The sequence below is a fragment of the Monodon monoceros genome, unplaced genomic scaffold (genome assembly GCF_005190385.1).
Source record: "Monodon monoceros isolate NGI ecotype Baffin Bay Population unplaced genomic scaffold, NGI_Narwhal_1 Super_Scaffold_14, whole genome shotgun sequence".
Lineage (NCBI taxonomy): Eukaryota > Metazoa > Chordata > Mammalia > Artiodactyla > Monodontidae > Monodon > Monodon monoceros.
Genome location: NW_021703770.1, coordinates 76,261,435 through 76,282,225, shown reverse-complemented (window position 1 = coordinate 76,282,225; position 20,791 = coordinate 76,261,435). Strand labels below are relative to the sequence as shown.

Below are 20,791 nucleotides of genomic sequence, written 5' to 3'. Positions count from 1 at the left end.
ATTAGTCTTTGTGTTCAAGAAAAATAACATTATGAGTGTTAGGCTGTACATATCTGTTTACCCCTCTTGTATTTGAGATCTCTCCAAGCTGATATGTACAGATCAGGTCCATTCACATAAGCTTCTGTAGAGTGTCTCTTCCATGAACCCACCACAGTTTACCCATTGGCTATGGACTGATGCTGGGTTTCCTCCTCTTACAAACAACACTGAGATGTGCAGCCTTGTCTAGATCTCCTGGTGCATGTGACAGAGTTCCTGGGTACATAGCTGGGATTATAGGCTATGCACACTCTCAACTTTATCTATCTTATTTAATTCTTAAAAATGTTAATCGAGGCAGGTGGCATGATCCCCAGTTTACACATGAGAAAAATGAGGTGTTTAAATGCTGTGTAACTTGGCCAACTTAATTAATAAGAGACCCAGTGATTGAATCCAGATCGAATTCCACCCATTTAAATTTAGAGCCCTAACTCCCATCAGTCCACAGAAATCCTCAACTTTGAACGTCCACGATCGTTAGAATACTTGCAGCCGGCCAGTCATACTGTGTCATTTCAAAGTAGACAATCAGAGCAGGTAATGAGGTGGAGAGGACCCGGTCATACTCCTTTTGTTGTGATTTTTGAAAGGGTTCAAGTTTTGGAGTGAAAACATGCTTTGTGAAGTGATGGATCTGAGTTTTCCGTATGTGCAAGACTGTTTCTTTATGATAGAAAACTGTTTCTTATGTTGCTTAAAATGTACATATTAAATGCAACATGCAGGATATATTGATTAAAAAAAAAGATGTTACCATGAGCATGTTAGAGTCTGTATTTTACTTTTCAAAGTATCAATATATAGACCATTTTCTCCAGGTGAAGAAGGCTATCTGAAAGTGATTCTCTTTTTCATGATAATTTTATTCACACTTGGACCATATGTCTTTTAGACTTCATTTTTGCTTTTGTTCTTTTCTTCACCTTCTAGGTATAAAATCTGGTATATTAACTGTGAAAATTCTAGAGCTTCATGAGGAATGCACCATCCAAGTTGCAATGTGTGAGCAGTTATCGGGGCTGCAGGCTGACAGCTCTTCTCAGGGTGGGGCCCCTGGGACTGGCCTGAGGGTTCTCTTCGCCAAGGAGACTGCACGCTGCCTCCGGGGACTTCCACAAGACATCATCCGTATCTACCCTCCCTGGTGAGTGCAGAGAACTGATCCCCACAGTCCTCAACTGTGAGTTTGTCTCAAAAGACCTTTTTATCAGGAACATTTTTGTCACTGTATTATACAGTAATGCCAGGGGATGGAGCCAGGATTCGACATAGATTTTATGTAACAGAAGCTCTGAACTGTCTCTGACGGCTCGTTTGTATTTCTGGGAGCAAATTTTTGATAATTTGGCGGGGGTGGTGAGGTGGTGAGGGAGAAACAAGCACATCAAGATTCCTGCTTAAGTGGTGTGTTGTTATGAAATCTGGCTGTTTTTGTTTTTATCTTTCTTAGAAATATAATTTTCGTGAGAGTGATTATGTGACAATAGGATAATACACATTAATTTAATACTTCTTTGCTAATTACTTTAGGGGGATAAAAATCACGAATTAAGACATAATAGGGTTTGATCTTCAGGGGCATAAGTGGTCATTAGTGGATCAGAAATTATTTTTGAGGATACCATGTTTGTTTTCTTCTGCATAGGGTATTAATTTTTACCACCAAAAGAAGAGGGAAGGTTTGAGCAGACTTGTTTTAAGGGTTGTTAATTTTATTGACAGTTTTTAAGTTTCATTCATCTGTTAAATTCTTAGGTTTGAATTCAACTTAAAGATCTTTAAGTTAAACTTCTTCCCCAGAGGAGGGATCTTTTCATTGTGTCCATAGTGCATGATCATCAGTCTCTAATTAAATTCTTCCACAGACAGGCTGAGGATATCAGAGGGTAACTTGCATTACTTTATTTTATTTAAATTTCTGATACATTTTTAAATTGAACAATATAATATACAATATAGAATCGTACACAGATTATAAGTATACGTTTCATCAAGTAATCACAAAGTGAATACATTTCTGTCCAGTCCAAGAAGTAGAATGCAGTCCATACCTGAGACTGCAACACTCTCCCCTTTCCTTCCTCTTCCTCCTGCTCCGGGTGACCATGATCCTGACTTCTGATGCAGTAGACACCTTTGAATGTGGGTTTTGTGCTTCTCAATATATTGTTACCATAATAACTTGTAAAGCTTATAGCTGTTTCCACTGCTGACAGTTTCTCAGCAGTCACGTCAATACCACCGTCAACATTTTCATGACTGCACATTATAATTTCTTTACTCTTTCCATATTCTCAGCATATAGTATATATCCATTGTTTTGCTAACATAAATAACTCTTTAATAGATATTCATATATATGTATTTACATATTTCGGGTTATTTCTCAGTAGATTTTAGGAACTGTTTTAGTGGATTAAAGGATATACCTTTTTTTTTTGCTTTTAATTAATTTTTATTGGAGTATAGTTGCTTTACAATGTTGTGTTAGTTTCTACTGCACAGCAGAATGAATCAGCTATACATATACATATATCCCCTCTTTTTTGGATTTCCTTCCCATTTAGGTCACCACAGTGCAGTAAGTAGAGTTCCCTGTGCTATATAGTATATTCTCATTAGTTGTCTATTTTATACATAGCATCAGTAGTGTATATGGGTCAATCCCAAAAGGGTATACATTTTGTTGTTGCTGTTACTGCTGTGATTTCTTGATACAGTTAAGTAAACTGTAAACCTCATAGTAGAGTACCTGCTGCTGAATACTCAAACTGAATACTTTCTCTTATATTTATTTACTGATGACAGCTTCTCTTTTGCAAATTGTTTTTCTTAACCTTTACTCATATATTCACTGGGGCCCGGGGGATATTCTTATCAATTCATATGTCTGTTTTGTATAGTAAAACTTTTCTATTTATACAATTATGTTACTTATGATAACAATTTTGTTTTTTCCTTCCTAATGCTTTTGCTTCTTTACCTGTTTCATGTCTTGTTGCATTGGCTAGAACTTCCAAATCAAAACTTTTTCACTACTGTATTCCTAGTGACTAGAATAATGCTTGGCCTGTGGTAGACATTCAATAACTATATGATTAATGTTGAGTATTAGATAATCATCAAGATGTTGCCAGTCTTGTTATGTTCCCTGTTTGAATGAGAGGATGTATCAATGTATTTCATTGATTCGTACATTCGCTAAGAAGCATTTTTTGATGTTTACTTACTGTATAATAAGCCTTGTGCTAAATAATGGGTAAACAGTATTCAAAATGAATGACAAATCATCTCTGCCCTTAAGGGACTCACTTTATGGTGGAAGAGAAAGGTAAAATAAACATGTGATAAAGACTCTAGGAAGTATAATAATAGAGGTCTGTACAAAGGATGTGAGAGCAGTGAAGAGGTAAGCATGACTGATAGGTCGGTAGGGGGGAGAGAGAGAGAGAGAGAGAGAGAGAGAGAGAGAGAGAGAGAGAGAGTGTGTGTGTGTGTGTGTGTGTGTGTGTGTGTGTGTGTGTGTGTACGTGTACTGGGGAGAGAGCAGATTGAGGTAGCTTCCTGGAGTTGCTGATTATCTATCTAAGTTACGAAGGCTAAGTTGGAAAGAACCAAAGAAGGGGCTGTGAGGGCATTTGCAATAGAGGAGGCTGAATTAGCAAAGAAAAAGAGGCCAGAGTGGCATGGTGTATGCAGGAATATACATAGCTCATATGGATGAAGGGGAATTCTGCAGCAGGAGTGGCAGCAAGTGAGGATGGAGAACGTGTACAATGTTAAAGAGCTGGTGTGTTGAATCCTCCCTGCTGTCTAGGAAAGGAAGGATGTGATCTTACTCACAGTTTGAAATTTGTGCAGGATAACTTAGAAGGAGGCCAGAGTAAAGGCATCCAGGAGACTTTGGGAGTAGCTCAAGTGTGCGGGAAGATGATAACTTGGACTAGGATGGTAAACAGTAGATTCAGTACGTATCTCAGAGTTGGCAGCAACAGGATGTGCTGATGGATTTGATGTGGTTTGTGAAGGAGAGACACGAAACAAGATTCCTCTGAGTTTCTGGCTTGAGGAAACAAGTGAGTTAGGGCACCATGTAGTAAAATGGGGAGACTTGGGGCAGATTTTGATGGCACAGTCAGCAGTACCTTCTTGACACCAGCAATACCTAAAGCCGTGAGTAAACACAAGAGAGACTGTGATGCCCAAAGAGAAACTGTCAGCTGGTCTGGTTTTCAGTGTAAGCCATGTGTGGTAACTGCTGAGGTAGAGCCCTCAGGCTTGTTCACAGCTGCTTTTGTTCCTGCTCCATCTTTGCCACCTGGGATTCTGTGAGATGAAGAAATTGCTAGGAGTAAAGCAATGATGAAGGTGGAAGGTTTGTTTATAGGGTGAGATTATCTTCCTGTTATGACAGCCAGTCTTTTCCCACCAAAATTACAGAGTGTCTTCAGAGGAAATAAATAGAAAAGAAAACTACTGCAGTGTGAAAATGAAAAAATGAGCACCATGACAGTAATCTGGATAATCTGAAAAACTAGAGGGAAGAAGAGAAGGAAATCTGTCACTCATGCTTACATGAGAAAGAACGAGAAGCAGGTGTCAGCTCTTGCTCCATGGGGCACTTTTCCATAGGGCCTTCATAGGAATATGACCAGAAGGCCTTGTGCTTAAATAACTTCGGGAAAGGCTGGTTAAATGTGTACTAGTTACTGTATTACAGGAGTGCTCAGAGTATCTAATATGAAAATGTGCATTATGATTCATAGTAGAGGGAAGCAGAAGAAGAGGGGAGCATACAAACAAGTGACCACTGTCTTCCTAGTCTAAGAAAGTGGATTAGGAGGGCAACTAAGGAGAGTGGTGTCTCAGAACATAGAGCAGGGAGTTCCAGGAACCCACACCTCCACCTAAACAGCTGCTGCACGGGCAGGAACCATGTGAAGTATGACTTCAGAATTCTATAGAGTTGAACATTTGTGGTCGAGGGAAGATTTTGGTAAAGAATACAGGGAGGGGGAAGGGTAAGCTGGGACGAAGTGAGAGAGTGGCATGGACATATACACACTACCAAATGTAAAATAGATAGCTAGTGGGAAGCAGCCGCATAGCACAGGGAGATCAGCTCGGTGCTTTGTGACCACTAAAGGGGTGGGATAGGGAGGGTGGGAGGGAGGGAGACGCAAGAGGGAGGGGATATGGGGACATATGTATACATATAGCTGATTCACTTTGTTATAAAGCAGAAACTAACACACCATTGTAAAGCAATTATACTCCAATAAAGATGTTAAAAAAAAATGGGGAATTTCAGCTGCTGGTAGCAGCTACTGTCCCACATCACCCATCTCCACAATCCTGGTGCAGAATGCTAGAGCCAGGGTGGGCAGTATATCAGGGTTTGTACTGATTGCTGAATGAAGCTTTGATCACTGAGGCACTGGCACAGAGGCTAGTGGACATTTTTCCAGCCCCTTCACAGGCTGAAGTGGTTTCCAGGAGAGTTAAAGAGACAGTACATGTCTACCTCCCTGCTGTTTGGAACCAAACATTTAAGTGAATCTTTGTCAGGTCTAGCTGATGACAGAGACAATGAAACAAAAATACCACTTTGCTACACAAGACAAGGAGCACACAACTTACAAAATAGTATGGAAAATTCATAAATGGATGAATCCAGCTCTCAGTAAGTTAAGCTTCAGCAGCCCCTGTGGAATGGAAGAATTAAATTCCCCGAGTTACGCCAAAATAATACTGAAATGTCCAATTTTCAACAAAAATTACAAAATATACAAAGAAACAGGGAAGAATTGGTGCATTCACAGGAAAAAAAATTGACATCGCTGAGGAAGCCCAGACATTGGAATTATTAGTCAGGTATGTGAAATCAACTGTCTTAAATATTTCCAGTGAGTTAAAGGTTTACTATATATTAAAAACTAAAGGAAATCAGGAAAGTAATATGTGAGCAAAATGAAAATATAAGTAAAGATAGAAAAATTATAAAAAGCAAAGAGAAATTCTGGAGCTGAAGAGTATTGGGTTGGCCAAAAAGTTTGTTCAGTTTTTTCCATAAGATGGCTCTGGTAGCGCTTGTCTTTTAACTTCATTCGAAACAATTTTGTTAGACTGTATGGTGATAGCTGTCATATCGGTGCATTTAAAAAAAACCTTACCAAAATGGGTGAGTTTTTGTGTAGCCATTTTAATATTGAAGATGGAGAAAAAAAGCAACATTTTTGGCATATTATGCTTTATCATTTCAAGAAAGGTAAAAATGCAAAAAAAGGTTTGTGCAGTGTATGGAGAAGGTGCTGTGACTGATTGAACATGTCAAAGGTGGTTTGCGAAGTTTTGTGTTGGAGATTTCTCTCTGGATGATGCTCCGTGGTTGAGTAGACCAGTTGAAGTTGACAGTGATCAAATCAAGACATCAGTTGAGAACAATCAAAGTTATACCACGCGGGAGACAGCCAACATACTCAAAATATCCAAATCAAGTGTTGAAAATCATTTGTACCAGCTTGGTTATGTTAGTCACTTTGATGTTTGGGTTCCACATAAGTTAAACGAAATAAAACATTCTTGACCGTATTTCCACATGCGATTCTCTACTGAAACGTAAGGAAAACGTTCCATCTTTAAAACAAATAGTGACAGGCAAAGAAAAGTGGATACTGTACAGTAATGTGGAACGGAAGAGATAGTGGGCCAAGTGAAATGAACCACCACCAGCCACGCCAAAGCCTGGTCTTCATCCAAAGAAGGTGGTTTTGCATATATGGTGGGATTGGAAGGGAGTCCTCTATTATGAGCTCCTTCCGGAAAACCAAACAATTAATTCCAACGAGTACTGCTCCCAGTGAGACCAATTGAAAGCAGCACTCGACAAAAAGTGTCTGGAATTAGTCAACAGAAAATGCATAATCTTCCATCAGGATAACGCAAAACCTCATGTTTCTTTGATGACCAGGCAAAAACTGTTACAGCTTGGCTGGGAAGTTCTGATTCATCCACTGTATCCCCCAGACATTGCACCTTCGGATTTCCATTTATTTTAGTCTTCACAAAATTCTCTTAATGGAAGAAGTTTCGATTCCCTGGAAGACTGTAAAAGGCGCCTGGAACAGTTCTTTGCTCAAAAAGATAAAAAGTTTTGGGAGGATGGAATTTGAAGTTGCCTAAAAAACGGCAGAAGGTAGTGGAACAAAACGGTGAATACATTGTTAAATAAAGTTCTTGGTGAAAATGAAAAAATGTATCTTTTATTTTTACTTAAAAACCAAAGGAACTTTTTGGCCAACCCAAATACAATAACTTAAATTTTAAAACTCACTAGAGAGGTTCTACAACAGATTTAAACAAGTGAAACAAAAGATAAGTGAACTTGAAGATAAGACAATTGAACTTATATAGTCTAAGGAACAGAAAGAAAAATGAAAAGACCCTGAGAGACCTGTGGGATATGTCTTATCAAATAGAGAAACATGTGCATTATAGGAGTACTAGAAGAAGAGAGGAAACATCAGAAAAAGTATTTGAAGAAATAATGGGTGAACCCCCCCGCCGGCCCAGATCTGATGAAAGACATAACATATCCAGGGAGGTAAGTGATCTCCAAACACAATAAAATCAAAGAGATCGACACCAAGACATATTGTAGTGAAATTGTCAAAATCTAAAGACAAAAACTTTTGAAAGCAGAAATATGAAAGAAACTTGTCATGTCCAAGGGATCCTCAATAATATTAAGAGCTGATATCTCATTGAAAACTGTGGGGTCATGGATGCGACTAGAGATTATCATACTAAGTAAGGTTAAGTCAGAAAGACATACCATATGATATCACTTACATGTGGAATCTAGAATACAGCACAAATGAACCTATTTACAAAACAAGCAAACTCACAGACATAGAGAACAGACTTGTGGTTACCAAGGGGGAGGCAGGGTGGGGGAGGGGTGGACTGGGAGTTTGGGGTTAGTAGGTGCAAACTGTTACATACAGAATGGATAAACAGGGTCGTACTTTTTAGCACAGGGAACTGTATTCAATATCCTGTGATAAACCATAATGGAAAAGAATATAAAAAAGAATGTATATATGCGTATAACTGAGTCACTTTGTTGTACAGCAGAAATTAACACAGCATTGTAAGTCAACTAGACTTCAATAAAAAAGTAAGTAAAAAGTCTCATTTTAAATGGCATTTTGTTGATGACTACTAATGCTGAGCCTATGCATACTGTGTTTTTGTATATCATCTTTGAGAATTCCTGGAATAATGCCCACTTATAGGTAATGTATATCATTTTTATGTATTGTTGGAATTAATCTCCTAATATCTAGTTTAGAATTTTTGCATCGTATGCATGAGAGAAATTGGCCTACACTGTCCTTTCTTGTAATGTCCCTATTGGTTTCAAAATTATTAGGGCCTTATAAAATAAATTGGGACATGTTTAAAACAAACAAAAAAAACCCTGTGGGGTCAGAAAGCAGTTGATGACATATTTAAAACCAGAAAGGAAAAAAAAAAAACAAAACCTGTCAACCAAGAATTATCTCTCTGGTAAAACTACCCTTCAAGAATGAAAGAGAAATTAAGACATTTCCAGATATCAATAGCTGAACGGCATTTATTACCAGTAGACCTACCTTAGGAGAAATACTAAAGGGAGTCCTTCAGGCTGAAACGAAAGGATACTAAACAGCAACTTGAGGACTTCCCTGGTGGTCCAGTGGTTAAGACTTTACCTGCCAATGCAGGGGGTGCAAGTTTGATCCCTGGTCGGAGAGCTACGATCCCACATGCCTTGCAGCCAAAAACCAAAACATAAAACAGAAGCAATATTGTAACAAATTCAGTAAAGACTTAAAAAAATTAAATGGTCCACATCAAAAAAATTCTAAAAAAAAAAAAAGAGGCAACTTGAACCCAAGAAAAAATGAAGAACATTGGGAAAAGTAACTACAAAGGTAAATATAAAAGGCAATGTTATTGTATTTTTGGTATTGTTTGTAATGTTCTCTTTCTCCTGTATGATTTAAGAGAAATATTCATATACTTTATAAATCTGTGTTAATGAGAATACAAAGTATATAGATGTTCATCTTGGTATTTTCCAAAATAGGTTGTTACACTTTGTAATTCTAAGGTAAAAGTTAAGAAAATAACTCAAAAATGTAGACAAAGGGAAGAAATAATTAAAATAGCACAATACCAAAAAAAAAAACCCCACCTAAGTTAAAAAAAGAAAAGCAGTTATGAAGAAACTGAAGAACAAAAAGTAAAACATATAAGGCATACAGAAAACAATAGCTAAATGGTAGAAATAAAACCTTCCTTATCAGTAATCACATTAAATGTAAAACGATGAAACCGAACTATTAAAAGTTAGAGCCTAGCAGATTGGATTTACAAAAACAAAACAACAACAACAAAAAAAACAGGTTTTATCTATGTGCTGTCTACAAGAAACTCAATTTGGATATAGGTCACAAAGTGGTTGAAAGTAAAACAAACAAATATATATCTCATACAAATAGTAACTAAAAGAGAACCTGGGCGGATGTATTATTGTCAGGAAAAATAGATTTTAAATTAAAAAAAAAGGTTATGAGAAATGAAGGATATTATATATTGGTAAAAGATTCAATATAAGATGTAACAATTCTAAACATACATGTACCTAACAAAGGAGCCCCAAAAATATATGAAGCAAAGATTGAAAGAATTGAAAATAGTCAAATCTACAGTAAATAGTTGGAGACTTCAGTATCCCACTTTCAATGATGAACAGAACGAACAGAAGGTCAATAAGGAAACAGAAGACTTGAATGACACAATAAACCAATTAGACCTAACAAGTATGTAGAGAGCACTCTTATCTCAAAACAGCAAAATATATATTCTTCCTAACTGTGCATAGAAGGTTCTCCAACTAAACCCAGATGTTAGGCCACAAAAGTTGTTACAGACTGAATTGTGTTCCCTTTAAATTCATATACTGAAGTTCTAACCCCCACTATACCTCACATTGTGACTATACAGCAAGTCCCCTACATATGACGCGTTCGTAAGTCCAGTTTGCTCGTAAGTCCAACAGAGTTAGCCTAGGTATCCAAGTAACACAATCTGCTATATAGTACTGTACTTTAATAGGTTTATAATAGTTTTCACACAAATAACACATTAAAAAATGCAAAAAAACACCTTTTTAATCTTCCAGTACAGTACCTTAAAAAGTACAGTAGTCCAGTACAACAGCTGGTATCCAGGGGCTGGCATCGAGTGAACAGGCAGGAAGAGTTACTGACTGGAGGAGGGAGAGGTGGTGAGAGATGGTAGAGCTGAAGGATCGTCAGCAATAGCAGACGGAGGGCAAGCTGCAATTTCATTCACGCCTGACACTGATGGCACAGGTTCTGGTTCCTTGCTGGATTCAATTCTGTCTACCCCATTGAAAAAGCAGTCCAGTGATGTCTGGGGAGTAGCTCTTTTTTTCTCGTCATAGATGACATGGTAGCACTGGATTGCATTCTGAATGGCTGCTGTGATCTTTGTGTACCGTTCTACGTTCGGGTCCTGTGCCTCAAAAACTAACAGTGCTTCCTCAAATAAAGAAAATCCCCTTGCTGTTTCCTGCGTTGCAGATCTCTTCTTAGCACTACCAGCTGCATCACCGCTGCTTTTACTCTTGCTTCCGGACATCCTGGGCTTGAAATAAAGATAGTATACCCTATATAGTACTGTACAGTAAGGTATGCAAAACCGCAACCACTTGTAGAGGATGCGCCCATATGACAGTGTACACCAGACACGTGAACTAACTTATGTGATTGGACGGACATGCAAATGCACGTTCGCATCTTTGAAAGTTCGCAAACTTGAAGGTTCATACGTAGGGCACTTACTGTACTAATTCCTTGCCCCTTTAGCTCTGTGATGTAGGCTAATTGTAAGTCCAGCCTTCAGGCAGCAACTGGAAAAGTCAGGATATTAGATATGCAGGGGCAAGCTCTTTGATTGCCATGATCCTCCTTTTCCACAGGTGTGACAGAGCATTAATAGCTATCTCATTGGCTTTTTCAAGGAGATTATGAAAGTGTCATGTGTAAGCACCCAGAAGGCTGCCAGTAAGTAGTAGCAGCTCAAGAAATGGTATCTGAGGTTGAACTGTAATGATTAAGTTGGAAACACCAGTCAGTGGCATCTGAGTTCCCCACTCGTTGCCTTCTGTTTCTCCTCTCTGTTAGGCACCTCACCCCTCACTTATCTTAACTGCCCATCCCTGGACAATCGCCTCTACCCCAGTACTTCTGATTCTTCACGTACCTAAGTCAGCAGTTCACATTTATTTGTTTATGTATTCTGTCTTGTCCAAAATGGATTTTAAGTGGCCTTAAAAGTATAAGGTTTCAATGAATATGGAAATCTACATGCAAGAGAATCAAGCAAGCAGTGGTAAAGGAGGAGACTCACTTAACACTGAGGCTCAAGGCTCTGCATGCAGAGTGACCCAGTACACATAAAAAGTACTGCCACGTCTGGCAGTGATCCCTTAGAAAAGTGTTCTTAAAAGGAAAAGGACACAGCTGTAATATAGAAATAAAACTAGAAATTATAGCAAATATAATAACCAGTTGAGTGGGGATTCTTTATCTTAACATCTCTTTGTGCAAGCTGCCAGCATAAGAGCTCAGTGCTATTCAGTGAGATTGTGGATTGTATAGTGTTTATCGGCTCTCTTATCTTGGGAATGTTTTGAGCATCCGTGAGCATAGTACCTAAATGAGTGAAATGGAGATAAAGATACCTCAAGGGGTATGTTAAACTTAATGAAACAGTGTGTCTGTTACTAGTGTCAGTAGGGTAGTTGCTCAGTGAATTTTATCTATTTATTCACATTAATTGCTAGAGCTTTCTACAACACAGATGATTTTTTAAAAATCTGTTAGTGATATACTTAATGCAGGAGTACTTTTTAGGATATCTAGAGGAAAGCATAAAAGAAGAATAATTTTAAGCTAATCCTTGTTAACATTATTTCTTTTTGGCTGTCTCTTGATAAGTATTAGGTCGCAATGAGTTTAAAGTTATGCTGCTGACATATTTGCATTCTTTGTTTCACTCAGCAGATATTTTTAGAGTGGCCAGTGCTGGGGGTGCAATCATGTCAGTACCATAACGGAGTTGCCACTGCAGTAGCGGTGACAGTCCTGTAAGCAGCCAGCCACAGCGTGGTGGGTGGGAGAATGTGCAGAGTCACAATCAGGAGCTCAGGAAGGCAGAGGGAGCCGAGACAGGCAGCCTCAGGACAGTAGAGCTGCGCAGAGGTCTGAAGCGTGAGCAGGAGGGTCCATCTAACTAGGATTGGGGGCAGTAACTCGCTCGAGGAGCCTGTGGAGGAGGCTGATTGTAGAGAGGAAGGGGTGTGGCGGTGGATGAAGCTAGCAGCATCTGGGCCCTGAAGGGCTTGTACTGCGTGCCAGGTACAGACTTAGTCCGCAAATTAAAGGAGGTAGCAGAGCACTTAATTAGGTCTGCATTTAGAAAATTCACCAGAAATACTGTGAAGAATTAGTTGGAGCAGGGGTGGGGCACTGTGGCTACTGACATGCACACTTCTGAGGAGGTTCTTGCAGTGAGAAGGTGAAGGGCAGTGAAAGGGCTAGCCAGTCCAGACAGCAGTCGTGAGGAGAAGCAACTGGGCCCTGAGAGTAGTACCAGGAGGATGAGTGGAGGGGAGGCAACTCTCTTAGCCTGAAAATTTGGGTTTTCTAATCTCACAGACGGTAGCACCTGCACAAAGAGAATAGGTGGGACAGACTCAGGATCGTCTCCGCTTCTGGTTAACAGAAATCAGCCAACTGCGTTAAGGTCAGCTGAGCTGAGGTTGATGCAAGTGGGGAGCCTAAGAGAGATGTGTGCCTGAACCGAGTGCCCACTCAGTCTGCTGTAACAAGTTACCGTAGACTGGGTGGCTAACGAACAACAGAAATACCTATTTCAAGAGTTCTGGGGGCTGGAAGTCCAGGTCAGGGCCTGGCAGATTCAGTGTCTGGTTAGGACTGTTCCCTGGTTCATCGATGGCCATCTTCTCTCTGTATCCTCACATGGCAGAAGGGGCTGGGGAGCTCTCTGGGGTCTCTTTAACAGGGCACTAATCTTGTTTATGAGGGGTCCACTCTCATGACCTAATCACCTTTCAAAGATCTCACCTCCATCACTTTGGGCATTAGGAGGCAATGTGTAAATTTGGGAACCATACAAACATTCAGCCTACAGCGGCACCACAGGCATACCTGCAGCAGAACCACGATTGCCCCAGAAAAGACATTCTGGGTGTACTCTCAACACACAGTCACTGTGGATGAAGTCCTTGAGGTTCCACCTGATAAAGTAGTAACATTTCTGAGTGTTACCAAGCATGTAATCCTCCATTAAAAAAGTGATCACAAAAAAAAAAAAAAAAAAAAGTGATCACAAAAAATACTCATAAAGTGGGATTGCAGTGTGGCATCAGATGGACCCACCAAGATAAACTCTCTATAAAATGTACAGCTGAATGATTTACCTAAGGTTATCAGCTGTAAACCTGTTGAGTATAGGGAAATATTTACCAAATAAGACAACTTTGGTTTTTCAATAATTGATCTGAAGCCATTTTTAATTAGCAGAGGCAGTAGCTCATCAAGGTCATTCCTAGCTTATGGTAATAAAATAATATGTAATTTGCTTTTGAATAGTTATTTCTATTTATTTTCGTTAGTGCAACATTCATCTCATCCCAAAGTGGTATAAAGTCAGTGAGATAAAATCTTTAAAAGGATGTGGAACACAGTTTTGTTTTACCTTGCTAGAATGATCTGATCTGTTAGGAGACTGGTTTCTCCTGGCTTTGATGGCCACGTGGGTACAGCTTCTGTCACTGTGTCATAGACAGGTGTCTTTAATGAGTTCTGCAGCACATACCACAACTGACTGAGAGGAGGAAAAGCAATGAGAGCTGCAGTTGATGCTCTTGCTGAGATTTCTCCTCCAGGTGGTACAATTCCTGTGCTGAACAGTGACTAGGAAACAGCCTGAAACTGCCCTGCTCTTCCAGAGCAGGAATGTGAGGGGCCTAGGGCAGTTTGTCAGGAAGGAATTTGGTAAAAATTGTAGCCGGAATTTTTAATAAGCTAATAGAATGTAACGTAGGGGAAGTAAGGTTTACCAATTTAAAAAATTGCGCTCAAGAACTGAGCAGCATGTTTATTCCTAGGTATTTTATTCTTTTTGTTGCAATGGTAAATGGGAGTGTTTCCTTAATTTCACTTTCAGATTTTTCATCATTAGTTTGTAGGAATGCAAGAGATTTCTGTGCATTAATTTTATATCCTGCAACTTTACCAAATTCATTGGTTAGCTCTAGTAGTTTTCTGGTGGCATCTTTAGGATTCTCTATGTATAGTATCATGTCATCTGCAAACAGTGACAGTTTTACTTCTTTTCCAATTTGTATTCCTTTTATTTCTTTTTCTTCTCTGATTGCCATGGCTAGGACTTCCAAAACGATGTTGAATAATAGTGGTGAGAGTGGACATCCTTGTCTTGTTCCTGACCTTAGAGGAAATGCTTTCAGTTTTTCACCATTGAGAATGATGTTTGCTGTGGGTTTGTCGTATATGGCCTTTATTTTGTTGAGGTAGGTTCCCTCTATGCCCACTTTCTGGAGAGTTTTTTTTTTTTATCGTAAATGGGTGTTGAATTTTGTCAAAAGCTTTTTCTGCATCTATTGAGATGATCATATGGTTTTTCTTCTTCAATTTGTTAATATGGTGTATCACATTGATTGATTTGCGTATATTGAAGAATCCTTGCATCCCTGGGATAAATCCCACTTGATCGTGGTGTATGATCCTTTTAATGTGTTGTTGGATTCTGTTTGCTAGTATTTTGTTGAGGATTTTTGCATCCATATTCATCAGTGATATTGGTCTGTAATTTTCTTTTTTTGTAGTATCTTTGTCTGGTTTTGGTATCAGGGTGATGGTGGCCTCATAAAATGAGTTTGGGAGTGTTCCTTCCTCTGCACTTTTTTGGAAGAGTTTGAGATGGATGGGTGTTAGCTCTTCTCTAAATGTTTGATAGAATTCACCTGTGAAGCCATCTGGTCCTGAGCTTTTGTTTGTTGGAAGATTTTTTTTTTTTTAAACATCTTTATTGGGGTATAATTGCTTTACAATGGTGTGTTAGTTTCTGCTTTATAACAAAGTGAATCAGTTATACATATACATATGTTCCCATATGTCTTCCCTCTTGCGTCTCCCTCCCTCCCACTCTCCCTATCCCACCCCTCCAGGCTGTCACAAAGCACCGAGCTAATATCCCTGTGCCTTGCGGCTGCTTCCCCCTAGCTATCTACCTTACTACGTTTGTTAGTGTGTATATGTCCATGACTCTCTCTCGCCCTGTCAAAGCTCACCCTTCCCCCTCCCCATATCCTCAAGTCCGTTCTCCAGTAGGTCTGCGTCTTTATTCCTGTCTTACCCCTAGGTTCTTCATGACATTTTTTTTTCCTTAAATTCCGTATATATGTGTTAGCATACGGTATTTGTCTTTTTCTTTCTGACTTACTTCACTCTGTATGACAGACTCTAGGTCTATCCATCTCATTACAAATAGCTCAATTTCATTTCTTTTTAAGGCTGAGTAATATTCCATTGTATATATGTGCCACATCTTCTTTATCCATTCATCCGATGATGGGCACTTAGGTTGTTTCCATCTCCGGGCTATTGTAAATAGAGCTGCAATGAACATTTTGGTACATGACTCTTTTTGAATTTTGGTTTTCTCAGGGTATATGCCCAGTAGTGGGATTGCTGGGTCATATGGTAATTCTATTTGTAGTTTTTTAAGGAACCTCCATATTGTTCTCCATAGTGCCTGAACCAATTCACATTCCCACCAGCAGTGCAAGAGTGTTCCCTTTTCTCCACACCCTCTCCAGCATTTATTGTTTCTAGATTTTTTGATGATGGCCATTCTGACTGGTGTGAGATGATATCTCATTGTAGTTTTGATTTGCATTTCTCTAATGATTAATGATGTTGAGCATTCTTTCATGTGTTTGTTGGCATTCTGTATATCTTCTTTGGAGAAATGTCTATTTAGGTCTTCTGCCCATTTTTGGATTGGGTTGTTTGTTTTTTTGTTATTGAGCTGCATGAGCTGCTTGTAAATTTTGGAGATTAATCCTTTGTCAGTTGCTTCATTTGCAAATATTCTCTCCCATTCTGAGGGTTGTCTTTTGGTCTTGATTATGGTTTCCTTTGCTGTGCAAAAGCTTTGAAGTTTCATTAGGTCCCATTTGTTTATTTTTGTTTTTATTTCCATTACTCTAGGAGGTGGATCAGAAAGGATCTTGCTGTGATTTATGTCATAGAGTGTTCTGCCTATGTTTTCCTCTAAGAGTTTGATAGTTTCTGGCCTTACATTTAGGTCTTTAATCCATTTTGAGCTTATTTTTGTGTATGGTGTTAGGGAGTGTTCTAATTTCATTCTTTTACATGTAGCTGTCCAGTTTTCCCAGCACCATTTATTGAAGAGGCTGTCCTTTCTCCACTGTACATTCCTGCCACCTTTATCAAAGATAAGGTGTCCATATGTGCGTGGGTTTATCTCTGGGCTTTCTATCCTGTTCCATTGATCTATCTTTCTGTTTTTGTGCCAGTACCATACTGTCTTGATTACTGTAGCTTTGTAGTATAGTCTGAAGTCAGGGAGCCTGATTCCTCCAGCTCCTTTTTTCGTTCTCAAGATTGCTTTGGCTATTCGGGGTCTTTTGTGTTTCCATACAAATTGCGAAATTTTTTGTTCTAGTTCTGTGAAAAATGCCAGTAGTAGTTTGATAGGGATTGCATTGAATCTGTAGATTGCTTTGGGTAGTAGAGTCATTTTCACAATGTTGATTCTTCCCATCCAAGAACATGGTATATCTCTCCATCTATTTGTATCATCTTTAATTTCTTTCATCAGTGTCTTATAATTTTCTGCATACAGGTCTTTTGTCTCCTTAGGTAGGTTTATTCCTAGATATTTTATTCTTTTTGTTGCAATGGTAAATGGGAGTGTTTTCTTGATTTCACTTTCAGATTTTTCATCATTAGTATATAGGAATGCCAGAGATTTCTGTGCATTAACTTTTGTATCCTGCTACTTTACCAAATTCATTGATTAGCTCTAGTCGTTTTCTGGTGGCATCTTTAGGATTCTCTATGTATAGTATCATGTCATCTGCAAACAGTGACAGCTTTACTTCTTCTTTTCCGATTTGGATTCCTTTTATTTCCTTTTCTTCTCTGATTGCTGTGGCTAAAACTTCCAAAACTATGTTGAATAAGAGTGGTGAGAGTGGGCAACCTTGTCTTGTTCCTGATCTTAGTGGAAATGCTTTCAGTTTTTCACCATTGAGGACGATGTTGGCTGTGGGTTTGTCATATATGGCCTTTATTATGTTGAGGAAAGTTCCCTCTATGCCTACTTTCTGCAGGGTTTTTATCATAAATGGGTGTTGAATTTTGTCGAAAGCTTTCTCTGCATCTATTGAGATGATCATATGGTTTTTCTCCTTCAATTTGTTAATATGGTTTATCACATTGATAGATTTGCGTATATTGAAGAATCCTTGCATTCCTGGAATAAACCCCACTTCATCATGGTGTATGATCCTTTTAATGTGCTGTTGGATTCTGTTTGCTAGTATTTTGTTGAGGATTTTTGCATCTATGTTCATCAGTGATATTGGCCTGTAGTTTTCTTTCTTTGTGACATCCTTGTCTGGTTTTGGTATCAAGGTGATGGTGGCCTCGTAGAAGGAATTTGGGAGTGCTCCTCCCTCTGCTATATTTTGGAAGAGTTGGAGAAGGATAGGTGTTAGCTCTTCTCTAAACGTTTGATAGAATTCACCTGTGAAGCCATCTGGTCCTGAAGGATAGGTGTTAGCTCTTCTCTAAACGTTTGATAGAATTCACCTGTGAAGCCATCTGGTCCTGGGCTTTTGTTTGTTGGAAGATTTTTAATCACAGTTTCAATTTCAGTGCTTGTGATTGGTCTGTTCATATTTTCTATTTCTTCCTGATTCAGTCTTGGCAGGTTGTGCATTTCTAAGAATTTGTCCATTTCTTCCAGATTGTCCATTTTATTGGCATAGAGTTGCTTGTAGTAATCTCTCATGATTTTTTTTTATTTCTGCAGTGTCAGTTGTTACTTCTCCTTTTTCATTTCTAATTCTATTGATTTGAGTCTTCTCCCTTTTTTTCTTGATGAGTCTGGCTAGTGGTTTATCTATTTTGTTTATCTTCTCAAAGAACCAGCTTTTAGTTTTATTGATCTTTGCTATCGTTTCCTTCATTTCTTTTTCATTTATTTCTGATCTGATTTTTATGATTTCTTTCCTTCTGCTAGCTTTGGGGTTTTTTTGTTCTTCTTTCTCTAATTGTTTGAGGTGCAAGGTTAGGTTGTTTATTCGAGATGTTTCCTGCTTCTTAAGGTGGGCTTGTATTGCTATAAACTTCCCCCTTAGAACTGCTTTTGCTGCATCCCATAGGTTTTGGGTCGTTGTGTCTCCACTGTCATTTGTTTCTAGGTATTTTTTTATTTCCTCTTTGATTTCTTCAGTGATCACTTCATTATTAAGTAGTGTATTGTTTAGCCTCCATGTGTTTGTATTTTTTACAGATCTTTTCCTGTAACTGATATCTAGTCTCATGGCGTTGTGGTCAGAAAAGATACTTGATACAATTTCAATTTTCTTAAATTTACCAAGGCTTGATTTGTGACCCAAGATATGATCTATCCTGGAGAATGTTCCATGAGCACTTGAGAAAAATGTGTATTCTGTTGTTTTTGGATGGAGTGTCCTATAAATGTCAATTAAGTCCATCTTGTTTAATGTATCATTTAAAGCTTGTGTTTCCTTATTTATTTTCATTTTGGATGATCTGTCCACGGGTGAAAGTGGGGTGTTAAAGTCCCCTACTATGAATGTGTTACTGTCGATCTCCCCTTTTATGGCTGTTAGTATTTGCCTTATGTATTGAGGTGCTCCTATGTTGGGTGCATAAATATTTACAATTGTTATATCTTCTTCTTGGATCGATCCCTTGATCATTATGTAGTGTCCTTTTTTGTCTCTTTTAATAGTCCTTATTTTAAAGTCTATTTTGTCTGATATGAGAATTGCTACTCCAGCTTTCTTTTGGTTTCCATTTGCATGGAATATCTTTTTCCATCCCCTTACTTTCAGTCTGTATGTGTCTCTAGGTCTGAAGTGGGTCTCTTGTAGACAGCATATATAAGGGTCTTGTTTTTGTATCCATTCAGCCAATCTGTGTCTTTTGGTGGGAGCATTTAGTCCATTTACATTTAAGGTAATTATCGATATGTATGTTCCTATTCCCATTTTCTATATTGTTTTGGGTTCGCTATTATAGGTCTTTTCCTTCTCTTGTGTTTCTTGTCTAGAGAAGTTCCTTTAGCATTTGTTGTAAAGCTGGTTTGGTGATGCTGAACTCTCTCAGCTTTTGCTTGTCTGTAAAGGTTTTAATTTCTCCATCAAATCTGAATGAGATCCTTGCTGGGTAGAGTAGTCTTGGTTGCAGGTTTTTCTCCTTCATCACTTTCAGTATGTCCTGCCACTCCCTTCTGGCTTGTAGGGTTTCTGCTGAGAGATCAGCTGTTAACCTTATGGGGATTCCCTTGTGTGTTATTTGTTGTTTTTCCCTTGCTGCTTTTAATATGCTTTCTTTGTATTTAATTTTTGACAGTTTGATTAATATGTGTCTTGGCATATTTCTCCTTGTATTTATCCTGTATGGGACTCTCCATGCTTCCTGGACTTGATTAACTATTTCCTTTCCCATATTAGGGAAGTTTTCAACTATAATCTCTTCAGATATTTTCTCAGTCCCTTTCTTTTTCTCTTCTTCTTCTGGAACCCCTATAATTCGAATGTTGGTGCGTTTAATGTTGTCCCAGAGGTCTCTGAGACTGTCCTCAGTTCTTTTCATTCTTTTTTCTTTATTCTGCTCTGCAGTAGTTATTTCCACTATTTTATCTTCCAGGTCACTTATCCGTTCTTCTGCCTCAGTTATTCTGCTAGTGATCCCATCTAGAGTACTTTTAATTTCATTTATTGCGTTGTTCATCATTGCTTGTTTCATCTTTATTTCTTCTAGGTCCTTGTTAACTGTTTCTTGCATTTTGTCCATTCTACTTCCAAGATTTCGGATCATCCTTACTATGATTATTCTGAATTCTTTTTCAGGTAGACTGCCTATTTCCTCTTCATTTGTTAGGTCTGGTGCATTTTTATCTTGCTCCTTCATCTGCTGTGTGTTTTTCTGTCTTCTCATTTTGCTTATCTTACTGTGTTTGGGGTCTCCTTTTTGCAGGCTGCACGTTCGTAGTTCCCGTTGTTTTTGATGTCTGTCTCCAGTGGCTAAGGTTGTTTCAGTGGGTTGTGTAGGCTTCCTGGTGGAGGGGACTAGTGCCTGTGTTGTGGTGGATGAGGCTGGATCTTGTCTCTCTAGTGGGCAGGTTCACGTCTGGTGGTGTGTTTTGGGGTGTCTGTGGCCTTATTATGATTTTAGGCAGCCTCTCTGCTAGTGGGTGGGGTTGTGTTCCTGTTTTGCTAGTTGTTTGGCATAGGTTGTCCAGCACTGTGGCTTGCTGGTCGTTGAGTGAAGCTGGGTGC

At 38.8% G+C, this 20,791-nt stretch overlaps 1 protein-coding gene across 10 annotated transcripts in view; it reads left to right on the top strand.

Moving 5' to 3' along the window:
• SPIDR (scaffold protein involved in DNA repair) overlaps positions 1 to 20,791 on the top strand; it is a 384,011-nt gene that overhangs the window by 152,561 nt on the left and 210,659 nt on the right. For all 10 annotated transcript variants that reach the window (XR_003793585.1, XR_003793584.1, XM_029223063.1 and 7 more), the window contains one exon: positions 976 to 1,189. Coding sequence is in view for 8 of the 10 variants with exons in the window: in XM_029223063.1 (XP_029078896.1) it covers positions 976 to 1,189 (214 nt within the window). In the remaining 2 variants the exon portion in view is untranslated. The remainder of the gene's footprint in view (positions 1 to 975; positions 1,190 to 20,791) is intronic.